Consider the following 15,599-nt stretch of genomic DNA (forward strand, 5'->3'; position numbering starts at 1 on the left):
CACATGAACTGCCTTTGATTGGAAATATAGTTTACTAATGCTGCTGGAGGCTGTCAGCAGAGGGCTAAATGACATGATAAGGCTGCTCCACTGGAGCTTTGAAGGACAATTAAAGATCTGAAAATTGATCAAAGTTTATTATGGAGGAAGAAACAACAGCAAAGTTGTGGCTTCGCTACTCTTGTGAGTCAGTGTTCAAATCCAGTCCAATACTGCCAGTGTTTTGGCCATCATGAAAAACAAAGCACACTTAAAGACATCACGCATGTCCATATGATAATAACTGTGCTTTCACACAACACTCTAGAACAGTGGACTGTCAGTGTTGTCCCAACAAGCCAGATTTCCGAGCCGTGTTTCCTCCTCCCTCACTGTCATTTGGCCACTGTGTTCACAGTTGGACTGCTGCCCTGTCCAACACTGTAAAACAGCCATTTTACCCACAACACCTTGCACGACCAGCCATCTGTGGGCAGCTCTTCACTGATTGGAGGAACAGAATTCACAATGTAGTTGCAGTTTAGCATCTGCTATCCTGTTAGGGTCCATTTTGGAGGGCGCAGCTTGAAAAATTCCACCGCATGTTCAGCGTGTTGAGTCAGGTTGGCCTTTGGTCTCAAATGAGTCTGTTTTATCAATAATGATCTACTTTTTTTCTAATTGTGACCATGTGACCAAGACCTCTCAATAGGACTGCTTGTTATACAGTTCACAATATCAGGGGATTTTTAGGCAGCGGTAATGAAGCTGTTGTCAGACACGTTGACAGAGGAGGTCGGAGTCATCGCACACTTGGTTCCCTTTTGCCACAAGTCACACACTCACAATCTGCTGCTGCTTTCAGCTGAAAACATCGTCTGGAGTTCACGACCCTGGAGGAGTCAGAAGAAGCGATGGTTCTGATCCACTGTGCACTGACACGCACAAAGTGCAAACTGCCTGCGTAGGCTTTTTACACAGCTATTTAAAGACGGGGGAAATAATAATGACGGCAGCCGCGGCACCTCTGCAGGATAATTCCAAGAGATGAGAGACGCCACGCTCCAGGGTTGCTGTATCTGCACTGATAACAATGTTGTAACAGTCCAAGCACCCATACAATCCATGCAGAGCTGAAGGCTTCAGAGGGAGGAGGGAGTGGAGCAGAAGAGGCCTCAGGCTCCACTGGTACAACTGGCCATTGCAAAATTAGCTTGTGCAAGTTTAAAAACTTAGATACACATTTGAAATGCACCAGCAGTGAAAGGTTTGCACGCAACGCCTCAAGCAATGTCTCTGCCTACATCTGTACTGTTTACTACATTGTAGATACACAGTGAAGGCATCAGATATATGAGCGAGATATATGGAATTATATTGCAAATGTCAAGTGACTCTAAATACCTATATATACATATATATACATATACATACATACTCAAACACATTATATATATATGTATATATATATATATATATATATATATATATATATATATACATACATATATATAAAATGTATTTGAGTTACGTCTCACCTTTTTCCTTTCCTCCGTAATCCATACGTGTTAATTCAAAGTTTTGATGCCTTCAGTGAGAATCTACAATGTCTACAGTCAGAGAAAGTGTTTACTTAGAAGGTCGGTCCAAACTGTTGCTCTTTGGCCATCTTGTGTGTGGCTATAAATTCCAAAGAACTATTTAATCCCAATCCGTTCATTCAGATAACAGCCGCCTCCTGCAATGTCCCAAGATGTTTGCATGGAAAAATGTTGGTTGTGTGTCAAGAGTGAATCCTGTCAATACCCACCATTAATAAGTGGATGAGCAGGACGGCACACAGTGGCAGCAGCTCCTGCTGCCTGGTGACATCTTGACGTCTCACCCTCTCACCCTGGCCTTGGAAAACGTGTGTGTGTGTGTGTGTGTGTGTGTGTTTTTTGAGATTGTCAAGCAGCCACTGGCATGTTTGTGTCTTTCTTCACTGAAAGCTCATTCCTGCAAATTAGATTTTTACATTCGCTTTGGAAAAGTCTTCTTTTAACGTCCTTTCACTCTTTTCTCTCCCTCTCTTTTCTCTTCTCCTCTGGCGTCACACGGCCTCTCTCCCTCTCTCTCTCTCTCTCCCTCTCTCTCTCTCTCACTCTCTCTCTCCTCCTCGCTCTCTCTCTCACTCTCTGTCTCTCTCTCTCTCTCTGTCTCTCTCACTCTCTTTCTCTCTCTCTGTCTCTCTCACTCTCTCCCTCTCTCTCTCTGTCTCTCTCACTCTCTCGCTCTCTGTCTCTCTCTCTCTCTCTGTCTCTCTCACTCTCTTTCTCTCTCTCTGTCTCTCTCGCTCTCTGTCTCTCTCTCTCTCTCTCTCTCTCCCTCTCTCTCTCTGTCTCTCTCACTCTCTCGCTCTCTGTCTCTCTGTCTCTGTCTCTCTCTCTCCCTGGGTTTCTCAGAACGACGGCATGGCAGAGAACCACCATGACGTCCCGTTGGAGAGTCTGAACACGCTGCTGAGCGACATCTCTCTGGTGAGCTCGGTGGCCCCATGTAGAAAAGATAGGATGGCGAAGGCAGGCCGTGCGGTTTTCCCAGTCGTGGGGCTTCATGAGATGAAGTGGTAGTGAAGAGAAGCGGAGGAGGTTTGTCAGACGTGTGCAGTGGCTGTGTGCTGCTGGTTGGCAGTGAAGGACTCAGGTCTGAAGCTCTGATGTATCAGATGGTTTGATTTGGAGGAAGAGGTGGAGATGTGTTTCAGAGGCTACCTGAAGCAACAATCATTGTTTTGCTTTTCCCCCACTGGAGGAGACTCGTCTTCACTCATAGTGTTTTCACCATTTCACCGTTGAGTCGCTCGTGTCTCTGTGTCGATCATCTCTGTCTTCACTTTGTCCTTGGAGAAGGTTCCCGTCCAAACACTGCTGCACCACCAACAGCATCAGGCAACAGGATACTAGACTGTAACTACAGCTGGTCGCAGAGGCTGAACTCAATACACTTTAATAGTTCTGTTAAAGTGTAAAGAGGAGGAGCACGGCGCTACACTGCTGGAGTTCTACAATCTCCCAATCAGAATTCTGAACCTCCAGACGTTCAAGAGTCACTGAGTCATTCCTGCATTCAACTCCATCAGCAGCAGCTTCATGTCATAATCTAGTGGAAAGATCATCACGAGTGCAGGAACATCAGTCAGGGTGTGCTGAAGTCATTATGGGATGGCTTTGACACTTGTTGCCTTCAGTGACTCATTGAATGTGATTTTAGAGAACAAGTTGAATACGTATCAATTCAATTGATTCATTCATTCATCCTAAAATTGCCAAACCAAAAAAGCATCATGGTTTATTTTTTATCCTCTTTCAAACAGTCGGCTGTTGGTGAGTTCACACTGAATATTGCACACACAGTCACAAAGTGAGAAAGAATTCTCTCCATCACTTCTAACACTAAAGTGTTGCCAGAGTTGTTCAGCACATCTGTGCTGATGTCCCTGCACTCATAATGACCACAGAGCATCCAGGTGATTTATATTTCACTAAGCTGCTTATAATGGAGTTCACTGCAGAAATAAGAGAGAGAAATTCTGCAGCCTTTTTGTGGAGGCCGTGAGCTCCGCCCTCCTCTCCCCCCTCCCTCCATCATTGACCACCACATATCCTCTATCACCTCAGGACGACGTACAGTCGGCTGCGGCTGAGTCCCCTCCATCCTTCAAGCCTCCGCCCCCGCCGGGGGTGGGCAGGCGCCCCAGTGGCTCCGAGCAGCTCGGCAAGAGCCCGTCGGTGGACTCGGTCCACTCGGGCCTGTACTTCACCGCCCCCCGCAGGCAGGGCAGGGAGGCGGCTCGCAGCTCGGCCTCGCCCGCTCCGCACCGCAAGGAGGAGGAGCCTCGGGACTACGCCACCATCAGGAAGAGGGCTCCCGCGCTGCCCTCTAGAGGGCAGCAGGGGAGGAGCGCCCACCTGTCCCTGGTCTCCCACCACATCATCGGGCCCTTCCCCAGGGTCCAGTCGCCCAGCAGGGGCCTCAAACCTCATGTTGCTCCACCCTCGCCCTCCCCTCCGCCCCCTCCTCCCCTGCCCGCACCTCCCCCGCCCCCGCTGCTCCCTCCCTCTCTGCCCGTCAAAGCCCCCGCGCCCCCTGCTGGCGGCTCGAAGCAGCAGTTTGTGACGGTGGAGGTCCACAGGCCCAACGCAGAGCCCGACGTCAACGAGGTGCGGCCGCTGCCAGCAGCCCGAGGTAAAGGAAGCACCTGCTCACCCCTATGTGTACATGTGTACAGTATACAGTATAGTCTGTAATCCAGTATGGATGTAGCGGTACCGGGTTCCTGGTGTGATGGTGACTCAGGTGTCTCAGTGTCACTAGAACATCCAACACTTTCAAACAGACAGAGTCACAGCAGCAGTTGCAAGCAGAGCTGCCGTCACCCTCTCCACTCCACTTGCAGCAGAGCGTCAACCCGACACTCAAAGGTGGCAGGCAGACAAGAACAACATGCAAACACGTTGACCGTTTTCCAGTAACCTGCACGAGCACTGACAGGAAAATGCACCTGCGCACAGAAAATAAGAAACAAACAAAAATCCTGCACATGCTCAGTGAGTATTTCAATTTCAGCCGACTTTCTGTGAAGTGGAGGCTGTTGGCAGGAAGTCCTGGCCAGTATCACCCCAGACTTCCTGCCTCTCTCTCTGTCTCTGTCTCTGTCTCTGTCTCTCTCTGTCTCTGTCTCTCTCTCTCTCTCTCTCTCTCTCTCTCTCTCTCTCTCTCTCTCTTCTTCTTCTGTGGTCATTAAGGAAATGCGTCACGTAACACCGTCGTGATTTTTAAACGCTGTGTGTTACGATGATAGATGTTGTAAACAGGAGAGAGCGCTTTGACCTTCCTCGTAACGCATCCCAGAAATAAGTGGCGGCCGCTTCTTTGTGTCTTGTGAGCCTGTCAAGTTACAGTTTAAAAAAAAGGACAACAATAAAAACAAGCAAGAAAAAAAACCGGATGCAATCCGAATTGAAAATATAGCAACTTTAAATAAAGTTGGACAGACAGAAACGTGGTGAGGTCGCCCACTGGTTTGCCAAAACCTGTTTGGAAGCTGCAGAGATCGATCCCACGCTCAGCGCCACCTAGAGGTTCGAACTCAGGTGGACACTGGAAGATTCCACATCTGGAATACGTGAGTTTGCTACTGGAGGTGAGCTCTGATTGGAGCGTGGGCACAGCGTATGCCCCTGCCCCTCCCAACACCTGCCCACCTGCTCGTCAGCTGACCACTCACGGCTACCGTCTGTAGCCACGCCCTCACCAGTTTTTGAGGGAGATTTTACAGCCAGTCGTGTTTTTGCAACCATCTTTGCTGTCCCTGCTGGCCAAACAATAGAATGCAGGTATTTTTCCCATTGGCCTCCTTGTTTTATAGTTTAGACAAGAAACACTTTTAGACATTTTAGCACATCAAGCAGACAATGGTTTGCTAAGTTACTGGTAAACTCCACTACATAATGCTGCTGATGACTGAAGCGACCCCATCACTGTGGTTGCTTCGCTTCGACTGGGAGACATAGACAGGAACATAATGTTCAGTGTGTGCAGTATGGCCCAGGCTTTATATAAAGGCTGCCATAAATGCAGGCTGTAAATAAAAATACTTTGCACCATCAGCAGCTGGTCCACACCAACGCTGCACCACTTCACTGCTTTCCAGTCTGCTCTTAAGCCCTGAAATCCCACTTCCCACTCTGCCAAACTCCATCACTGTTTCCTCTTCTTCTTCTGCAGTCAGTGATAAGTTTCCCCGCGTTGCCGTCTTATTATTTGCCCACATGTCATGAGGTTTAAAGCGGCCTAAACCGCACTTGAAGAAGACTCTTATTGAAATGATAATTGTTTTCAGCTGCAGCAGTTACCAGCGCCTGCTCACGCTGATGTTTCATGAGCTTCACTTTGACTGCTGTTAGAAATTAAATGAGGGCTCTTTGAACAGTCAGCCACTGTTTAATAAAAGCCCACTGCACTGTTTCAAAAGTACAGGAGTGCCTTGCCGCCATACTAGAAAAGAAACAGGACTCAGTATCACGTTGCAACGTCAAACTATCGCGTTATTTCACCATAATTTTCATGTTATTCTGTGAACTTTCACGTAATAACATGAAAATGATCACATTGTTTTGTGATAATTTCACGTTATAACGTCAAAATCATAACATAATAGTTTTTATGTTATACTTAGCCCTGTTTTTTTTCCTAGTGTGGCAGCAATGCACTTCCATACGAAAGCACAAAGTGGTCTTTTCTCTTAATATCGCAATAAATATCGCGCTGTGAACTTGAACACCATGTTACCGCCGTACCGTTAAGACTTTGGCACCGTTACATCCAAACTCCTCCCATCCCCCCCCCCCAAAAAAAGGCTCTATGAAAGAGATGACTTTGGTAGTTGATAAAATTGAAATTGCTGTGATGACTCTGCCTGCTTGCTCTCAGGTGGCGGCCTGTCTCAGCTGTCAGACAGCGGCCAGACTCTCAGCGAGGACAGCGGGGTGGACATAGCTGAGTCAGGACACGTCAGCAAAGACAGCAGCAGCAGCAGCAGCGGCAGCCACTGCTCACACACATGCACCCCGCAAGACAGCCAAGGTGTCAAGGGGGACAAAGCCACCTCCAAACCGGTGAGGGACGGTCGTTTGAAATCAAAGTGTTGAATTGAAAAATGGAGAACAAGCTGACGAGGAAACCTAAACACTGCCGGTAAAGGAATAAAAACTGCTCGGGACAGTTCAGTCTGTGACGCTTCAGGATTTATCAGCGGGGCAAAGGTAAGCTGGAGGCAGGAAACGTGTTACATCAGGCCACCTTTTCTCCTCCACAAGTACAAATGAAAAATGAAGTAGGATTTGTGGAGTTGATGGGCTGTATGCACTAATTGTTCTCCGGATGCTGCTTCCACTCCCTAACGATCGCTCTCTTCTCTTCTCTCCTTTTGAGTTGTTTTATTCGTCCTCTTTCTTTCGATCCTGTCATCCATTGAGTCACGTGGTCTGTCTTTTTTTTTTTTCCTCAACCATCACTCACTGCAGCGTAGCCTAATGAGAGCCTCAAATTGCTCTTTTGATTGATGACGAGATGAAGGGAGGAGGCCCGACGGCAGGGAGATTGTGTTTAATCTGCAGTTCTGGTTCTGATTACCCGACGTGGAGTGGAGGCTGTGTGCTGAAGCAAGGAGTTCAGCCCACGGCTGTTTGTGCATCCGAGGAGAAATATTGCTCCTCATAAGAGTCGTGTTTAGCCTCTGCAGGTGGTTGAATCTGACAGGTTCGCAGGCAAACAGTCTCCAGGTGGTCTTTAATAAGATCTGAATACATCTCATTATCTTAATGGCTCTTGGGGAACACGGCTGGATCTGATATGTGTACACAATAATCAACATCCTATGATGTCATAACCCATGCTTTTTAAATGATTGATTAATTGTGAGTTCGTCATCAATGGATTTACGCTCCAGGCTGCTGAATACACTTCGGCAGGACAAAGGCATGGATTCATTTGGACAATAATGAAAATTTAATGTTGCTTGTAAAAGGCAATCAAGAGCTCAAAGGAGGAACGAGCGCGTGAATAATTCAAGGGCCAAAACGTCATGTTTGAAACGAGTCAGAGGTTAAAAGCAGGGAAATGAGCGGGCATGGTTTCGAATTAATCGCTGTTGGACCAAAAAAAAACAAAACAAAAAGGAACACAAAGTCCAACAATAAACCTCAGGCCTTCAACCCTCATCTGCAGGGAAACAGAGGAAGCAAAGTTAATAGCAGAGCTCTGTATGCCTGAAGCTCTTTCTGCTGGAAGTCTGTGTGACTGGGTCAGTTTGAAAAGGGTCAGAGGTCTGCCTGCTAATTAAATCCATTTATTTTATGCTTTTTGAAATTGTTTCGCACCAAACAACCCTGACTGGCAGTGACGTCTGCACAGGTTGCAGTGAATTCTTTCTCCGAGAACGAGGACGTTAAACTCTGGAGGCTTCACGAGAGCCACATCAAGTGGACTGAACCACGTAAGACTTTGAACCCGGAAGCAAGGCAGGAAGTAGTGAAAGGTGGTAGCAGCAGGGCTATCAATGGCTGCTATTAGATGGCAGCTGTGACTGTAGTCCAGATCTTCCCAGGATGGGAAAATGTTTTGCCTGCAGGAAGAAAAGGTGAATTGATGGGAACATCAAGGTGTGCACAGGTGCACAGTTCCAATGCTCTGGCCTTCTAACTTGGAACTTTTCCATTTCTCCTGTTGTAGCCGGGCCTGTTGGAGCCCACGTCCACGCTAGTGAGGGTGGCCAAGAGTGCCAGCACCCTGGGCATCGCCATCGAGGGCGGAGCCAACACCCGCCAGCCATTGCCACGCATCGTCACCATCCAGGTGAGTGTGAAGGTCAAGAGGTCAGGCCGCCTCCCTCGGCTCCACCTCCTCAGACTACCTGGAAAGAATTTCATTCAATCAAAAAGTTGTTTTTTTAAAAAAAAAAAAAAAACATTAGAAGAATTCAGACAAGGCGTCTTTGGAATTTGCGTTCATTCCCAACCTTTTCTCCGGCCTGTTGTGACTGAAATCCCAATGAAACGGCAGACTTAGTGGCCACTCAGTGGGAAGTGACTGCTGCTACTGAGAGTGCATTCATCTGTCACTCCTGGCTGTGTAGTGTGTGGACCACGCCTCCTATTAGCTCAACACTGTCTGCCAGCACTGCTTTCCTGAACACACAGAGCCCCAGCGTCACCACTGCTACCACTGCAGGATGTGAGCAGTGATCAGCGCTGAGTGTGGGGGGGGGGGGCTGCTCCACTCTGGTGGTGATTGAAGTCAAGGAGGGACTGCTGATTGCAGGGGGAGGGGCATCCAGAAGGAGGGAAATCAGCTTATTCACAATCAGAGTGGAAGCAGACAGCCAGTGCAGGAGTGGAGGCCTGCTGGAGCAGTGGCTGCACTGCATGCATATCAGATACATGCATCTGCACTGGGACCAGAGCAACGTCTCTTCATGATAGAGGAACAAGGAAACGAGATGTTGACCACAACACCAGTGTGAACCATTCTATCTGCTGCACCGGTGCATCAGCTTATTTTGTGCCCTCTGGGTTTTGAGCCAAACCTGCAAATCATGTCACACTGCTGCTACACGTCCCCATGCACCATAAATCAGCATTGGCTTATTATTTTTTTTTTTTAAATCCATTTTCGATTCAGCTGCGCCAGGTGATGCAGCAGTTTGATAAAAGCAGAAGCAGCTGGAACCTTTGCACGTTTTTAAAATCAATTTTAAAACAATTTATTAGCGGTAAACCATGTGCTGTTTCTGTTGAATGAGTTTAGCACCGCAGCTGTGACGCTTCCATTCTGCCTGTGGTGCCTTTGTGTACGCAAGGATTTTCTGAGGCTGCTAAAGTACGCAGCATGAAAACACCTTTTGGAATTCAAACTAATCTAATAATTCTGTCACAGACAATTGACGGTGGGGATAGTGACACAACAATTTAGGAAAACTCCTCTTTGTAGTTGCAGTGATGGCTGTTTAGGTGTCGTGAGTGAAGTCTCCCAGTTCAACTCCACCAGAAGGATTCATCTCCTGAACTCAAAGCCTATTCAAGCCATTCTGGGAAGATCTAAATCACTTTGAGTCAGTTTGAATCAGTTTAAATCAGTTTGAGTCAGTTTGAATCAGTTTGAGTCAGTTTGAATCAGTGTGGATCAGTTTGAGTCAGTATGAATCAGTTTGGGTCAGTTTGAGTCCGTTTGAGTCCGTTTGAGTCAGTTTGAATCAATTTGAGTCAGTTTGAGTCAGTATGACTCAGTTTGAGTCAGTTTAAATCAGTTTGAGTCAGTTTGAGTCAGTATGAATCAGTTTCAGTCAGTTTCAGTCAGTTTGAATCAGTTTCAGTCAGTTTCAGTCAGTATGAATCAGTTTGAATCAGTCTGAGTCAGTTTGAATCAGTTTGAGTCAGTTTGAGTCAGTTTAAATCAGTCGTCCCTGAGAGTAAAATTGCTGTTTTTGTTTTGTTTTTCTTTAGTTTTCCTCCTTTAAGCCTCGACTTACCGGGTTTCTCACTGCATCAATCATGCGGCCAGACAGAGCGCAACGCTACGTGACACCGCCGCTACGTCCCTCAGCAATAACCCCTGCAGCGCCACACTGTTATTGAGAGACATTTATAACACAGCCGCGGCAGCGGCGGCCTCGAGGCGGCGAGACCTACAAACCCAATCAGATTAGTGGGTGTTAGAGGTGAGAGCTTTAAACTGTGGCTCTGTCACCTGGGAACGGCTGAGTCCACGTTACTAGAAGGCTTCCACACAGCCTCACTTCCTGCCACCTCCAGGGTCCAGGTGTTGTACATGAATTACAAACAGCACAAAAAATAAAGAGGGCTGTGATGCAGCAGAAGTGGGTGGAGCCTCAGCTCACTGAGTCCTGACTGTCAGCTCCCTCCTCCTGGGTGGGACGGTTGTTATCTGTCTCCATCAGAACTTATTGCCTTCCCATCATGCCCTCTGACTGTGTGCCTACCAGCCCTGGACTAATAGTTGTAGGTAGGGGGCGCTAAATGAGGTCCGCAGGGGTTTGGCCGTCCACCTGCCCAGGTGAATTTAATGAGGTCAGCAGCAGAACAGTGGACCAGGGGTCCGCAGGAGAAATGCATTGTGTGATAAATTGCTGCTGTCTTGTTTGACAGTGTGTGCACCACTGCCTCTTTATCAGTGTTGCAATACAGTAGCTGCATGCAGACCGTAAAACACAGTCATGACAAAGCAGAGCAGAAACTGAACTTCTTAGAGTTTGGCTTTGTGTCGACCTCGTGAATAAAGGCCATGCCAGTTACTGTTGTAGCGGCTGCTTAACACCACACGCTAAATCTGGTGCTGTTCAGTGGCGTTTGGTGCCTGAGTGACATGAGGTCCACGCCAGGGCCACGTCAGAGGGTTAGAGCCGTCCCAAATATTCTGTCACAATGACAAAGGCTTTGCAGCGACAGCGGCCACAAGCTGCCATGAAACACTTCCAGCCCATTCACTGCATTTAGGAGCATGCGTGTGGTCAAGCCGTCCGAGTAAAGTTCAACCAGTGTTCCACATCTGGTGGTGCTGGAGGTCAGGAGACGATGGCCAAACTGCAACAGCAGCTCAGAAAAGAACTCTTGTCAAAACTGCGATGTTGTGAAGGCACAGCATCTTCACAGCCAGAGGCATTGTGGGAGGCCATGATCTCCGTGATGGAGAACGGGATGGGATCACTCTGCCAAGTCAAGACCGGACCAACCCACCGAGACCGAGCCCAAGACCTCCTCGAGACTACAGAGCATCGAGATAAAGTTTAACAATCCATTATTTGAGTTATTTTTTTATGCTGCAAAAGTAAACAGACTGATTATTTTCAAGGAGGGAAACAAGAGTGGAAAAAAGGAGATTAGCTGAAAGCAACTGGCCAGACTGAATGCTTTCTGCAGAAACAGGCAGCAGCTCTGCTCTTGCAGTCCAGCTTGTGGACAAATAGAGTGAAAACGATGACATTCCCACACTGCATTGCTACTCGCAGGACTCCAAGACCTCTTTTCTTTCCTTTTCTTTTCTCTGGGAGGATTTTGATTTTATTTCCACGGGGCCGGAGTTGTGCATGGATTTCATCGTGTGAAGGTCAGGGGCTTTGGCGCCGCAGCAGTTGTTGGCATATTAAACTGCCGAGGACACGGCCGCGGTGGGGGGAAAGCGTTCCGTCTCGTCGTTCACGGACGTCTCCGTGCAGACGCCAGCGGGCTTCTTGGAGCCGCGGTTGATCCCTCGCTCACGGCGCCGCCGCTCGCTCGCTTCTATTGACGCGTCTGTGAGGCTGCGAATGTGTTTTCCCTCTGACAGGCAGAGCATATTTGTATGCTAATGAAGCACCTGTCACATTTAAGGGAGGATGTTTAAATTCTGGCGAGGGCACAGAGACGCTCTGGTTTGTTTGAGTGGAAAAGAAGCAAAAACTGCAGGCAAGAGGATTTCTACCTGGCTTGGACTCATCGCGTCCCTGCAGAATTAATCACACGTCTTGTTTCATTTGAATGTTTCCATAGTTGCTGCAAACACGGCGGGAGATCTGTTTTGCTGTTCTGTTGCAGTGGCAGAGCTCTTTTGTGTTTTTGCAATTACACGGCAGAAGTACATTTTCTTGTTTTCAACCTCAACTTCTGACTCTTATATTCCATTTATTCCATTATATTCTTTAGAATATAAACAACACAAGAATGCATACAAAGACTTCTCACATCTAAAATACGTTCCAATTATGATGGAGCGACGTGACATTTACTGTTATATTCATCTGGTAGAGAGGCCTCAAAAAGCAAAACGGTAAATTCTAATGAAAAAAAACTTCTTGGTGTGAGTTTAAGTCGAGATGAAAATGTTTCAGACAGGATCTTAACAAGATGGATGAATGGGATTTTAACAATGAAACCAGTGGGAATGTGCTTTTATTTTGGAAACTCAACCGTTCCTAGCGTTCTGTGGCTTTGAGCTGCTCTTCCAATGAGAATTCTTTCTGTCTTTCTCCCTCTGATGTGTCTCCACCGCAGAGAGGCGGCTCGGCCCACAACTGCGGCCAGCTCAAGGTGGGCCAGGTCATCCTGGAGGTCAACGGCGCCTCCATGAGGGGCCGCGAACACAGGGAGGCGGCGCGCATCATCGCCGAGGCCTTCAAGACCAAAGAGCGGGACTACATGGACTTCCTGGTGACCGAGTTCAACGTGGCTCTATAGCCACCAGGGGGCGGGAGAGAGAGGACGAGGGAGGTGCGGCGCCACCAGCAGGGGGCACTGTGGGAAGTATTTGAAAGGTCCTAATGGCACAACTCTTGTTGATGGTCTTGATGACCTCGCCAACTGCTCTCTGAGCCAATTCTCCTCCTTCCTGGAAAAGAAACCACCTCCCCTCCCCCTGCTGGTGGACGCTGGAAGCGGCCGTCTTCTCCTGGATGTCTTACCTCCCCACTGTGAGCCCTCATGCACTGCACATGGAGAGTTGTGATGAGTGCCCCTGGCGGTGTTACCTGTGGATTTAGCACCGTCTGAAACCTCGTCCTGAAGCACTCACGCCTCCCGTTGGTTGATTTATTTATTGATCTATTTATTATTATTTATCATTTATTTGTTTCACCCCCCCCCCTCTATGGTAGACACAAGTGCACATCAAGGACGGCTTCACGCACCAGCTCGCAACCTCCCATTTATATAATGTAAAAAGGAATGTAGATACAGAGGCATATATACTGTACACATGAAGACATATATATATATATATATATATATATATATATATAAATGACAACATCCTATAGCCCCTGTTGCATCATCAGCATATATATCTAGTCAATGTATATATTAGAAATATGATGATAATTCAGGCCATCCTGTGTCAGCAGGATTCTCCATTTTTCTACAGCGGTGCATCTGGAATGTCTCTGTTCCTCGCAGAGTTTTAAGCCGAGACCATAATAATCAGTTAAGCTGTCATAGATTTCTTTGATCGATCCTCCCAGAATACAGCATCCAGTTGTAATTCTATAGAATCTTCATGTGGCCTCCACAGAACGTGCTTATTTTTCTCGCTTCCTCTTTGCATCCCAGTGTCTTCACGGACAAAATGGACTCATTTTGATTTGTTTTTTTTACCTTTCTGTTCATCGCTCATGCACTCACAGGCATCATGGGCAACCCCCCCCCCACACACACACACACACACACACACACACACACACCCAACCCCTGCAGACACTGAAAGCTCATGCCCAGGAGGTGGCAGCAAGACAAGTCAGGAGAAGCAGCGCAATTGCACGACATTCGCAGCCCGACAGCCAAAACCCAAAGGTTACCTGAAGGTTACCTGAAGGTTACCCTGATGCTCATTGCAAACAAGTCTGACTGAATATGAAATCTTGGGCATTATCATCTAAAACAAAGCGCTATTTAAACTCATCGTCACAAACAGCGATTCAACCCCCTTCCCTCCGCCCGCCCGCCCGCCCCTCCTGATTAATTATTGTTACGTTTTTGTTCTATTTTAATCACTTTAATCATATTCACCCCTTGGGTCCCGCTGGAACCCAGATTAGTTCAGCAGCAGCAGCCGTGAGACGTTTAGAGGACGACCACGCCGCCGTCGGCCCTCAGAGGCTCGTCGGAACGCAAGCGCTTGCTAACACAACACACATGATTCACTTGTAGAGTCGCAATTAGATGATAAGCAATCAGGTGGAGAGAGAGAGAGAGAGAGACAGAGAGAGAGAGAGAGAGTCAGTCATTGCCGGGCGGAAGATGTCACTTCCTCTCAGGAAAGGCGGAAGGAAGCCGAGGAAAACATCCCCCAGCTTTATGAGGCAGTGAGCTGCGAATCAGAAGGAGCTCAGTGGATCCCGACAGAGCGCCGTGGTGATCTCGCTCTGTTTTCACATCCCGCTGGCCACCTCTGAAATGTCAACCTGTAGCGTCTCTTGTTAGGAGTGGAGGAGTGCACTGCCTGCTGCACCTTTTTATTAAATGTCACCCGGTGTGTTTTCACTCCTTACACACCAAATGAAAAACAGAAAAGAAAATAAAAAGCCAGGATAAAAGCTGCTTCAATCCCGGTGCGTCCTGGGAAATCTGAGCCCATCCGTCCCCAGATGGGAAGAAATGAAACCAGAGACATTCTTCTTCCTGCAGCCGGCCATTTATCTCCATTTCATCCCGCCAGACATCCCTCACCAAGGGGTCAGATGGGCTGTGAAATCCATCCAACGGGTCCCTGGTCTCGGTCCAATGGGACACGCCCCCGACAGGCCTCGGAAGCAGAGGTGGAATCTCTCTACGTGATAAGCAGCATTATGCTGTACAACCAACAGAAAAGGTCCTGAATGACCGTACGACCACTAAAGAAGGTGCAAAGATACGGATCAGTATTTTTTTGTTACGCCACAGTCAACTTTCCAGTTTAGAAAGGTGATTAAAAGGATGTTTTATATTCTGGCGTCCTCATCAACGCTCTTATCTCTCCCTCTGATACGAGGAAGCAGCAGCAGCAGTGGTGGCTGAACTCGGGTCTCCCTCCAGCACGGCCACTTCTTGCCTCTGGGCTCTGAGGCTCTGAGGCTCTGAGGCTTCAGCTCGGCTTCAGCCGCCCGTCTGCCTCCTTCTTTTCTTTTTCCTTTCCTTTTTGATCTTTTTTTCAAAGATCGTGTCAGGGCGGAAACGCAGGTGGAATGTTAAAACGACGCCTTCGTCTTTTGACTCGGAGTCCCTTTTTTTTTTAATGTATATACGAGACCAGTCATTGGCAAACTATGGCCCGGGGGCCATATGCTAAACTATGATCTCTTTTTAATCCGGCCCTTAAACTGAATTTGGAGAAATTATATTAACAGTCAGTCAGTCATCAAACAGCTGTATCTCCTCCATGTTTCCAGAGTCATTTCAATAAAGAGCTAAACACCCTGGTGGTTCTAGATGGTTCTGGATGGTTCTGGTTGGTTCTGGAATGGTTCTTGGAGCTAAACACCCTGGTGGTTCTGGATGGTTTCTTGATGGTTCTGGATGGTTCTTGGAGATAAACATCCTGGTGGTTCTAGATGGTTC

The 15,599-nt window shown here is 47.7% G+C and overlaps 1 protein-coding gene across 1 annotated transcript in view; it reads left to right on the top strand.

Annotated features, from left to right (window-relative positions):
• whrna (whirlin a) overlaps positions 1-13,711 on the top strand; it is an 85,899-nt gene extending 72,188 nt beyond the window's left edge. Inside the window, exons 9-13 of the mRNA XM_076029354.1 lie at positions 2,424-2,498; positions 3,639-4,206; positions 6,454-6,638; positions 8,254-8,376; positions 12,567-13,711. Coding sequence (XP_075885469.1) covers positions 2,424-2,498; positions 3,639-4,206; positions 6,454-6,638; positions 8,254-8,376; positions 12,567-12,749 — 1,134 coding nt within the window. The 3' untranslated portion in view covers positions 12,750-13,711. The remainder of the gene's footprint in view (positions 1-2,423; positions 2,499-3,638; positions 4,207-6,453; positions 6,639-8,253; positions 8,377-12,566) is intronic.
• The last annotated feature ends 1,888 nt before the right edge of the window (positions 13,712-15,599 follow it).

Source organism: Nelusetta ayraudi, unplaced genomic scaffold, assembly GCF_046127955.1.
Source record: "Nelusetta ayraudi isolate G7.1 ecotype Tasmania unplaced genomic scaffold, CSIRO-AGI_Nayr_v1 ptg000026l, whole genome shotgun sequence".
NCBI lineage: Eukaryota > Metazoa > Chordata > Actinopteri > Tetraodontiformes > Monacanthidae > Nelusetta > Nelusetta ayraudi.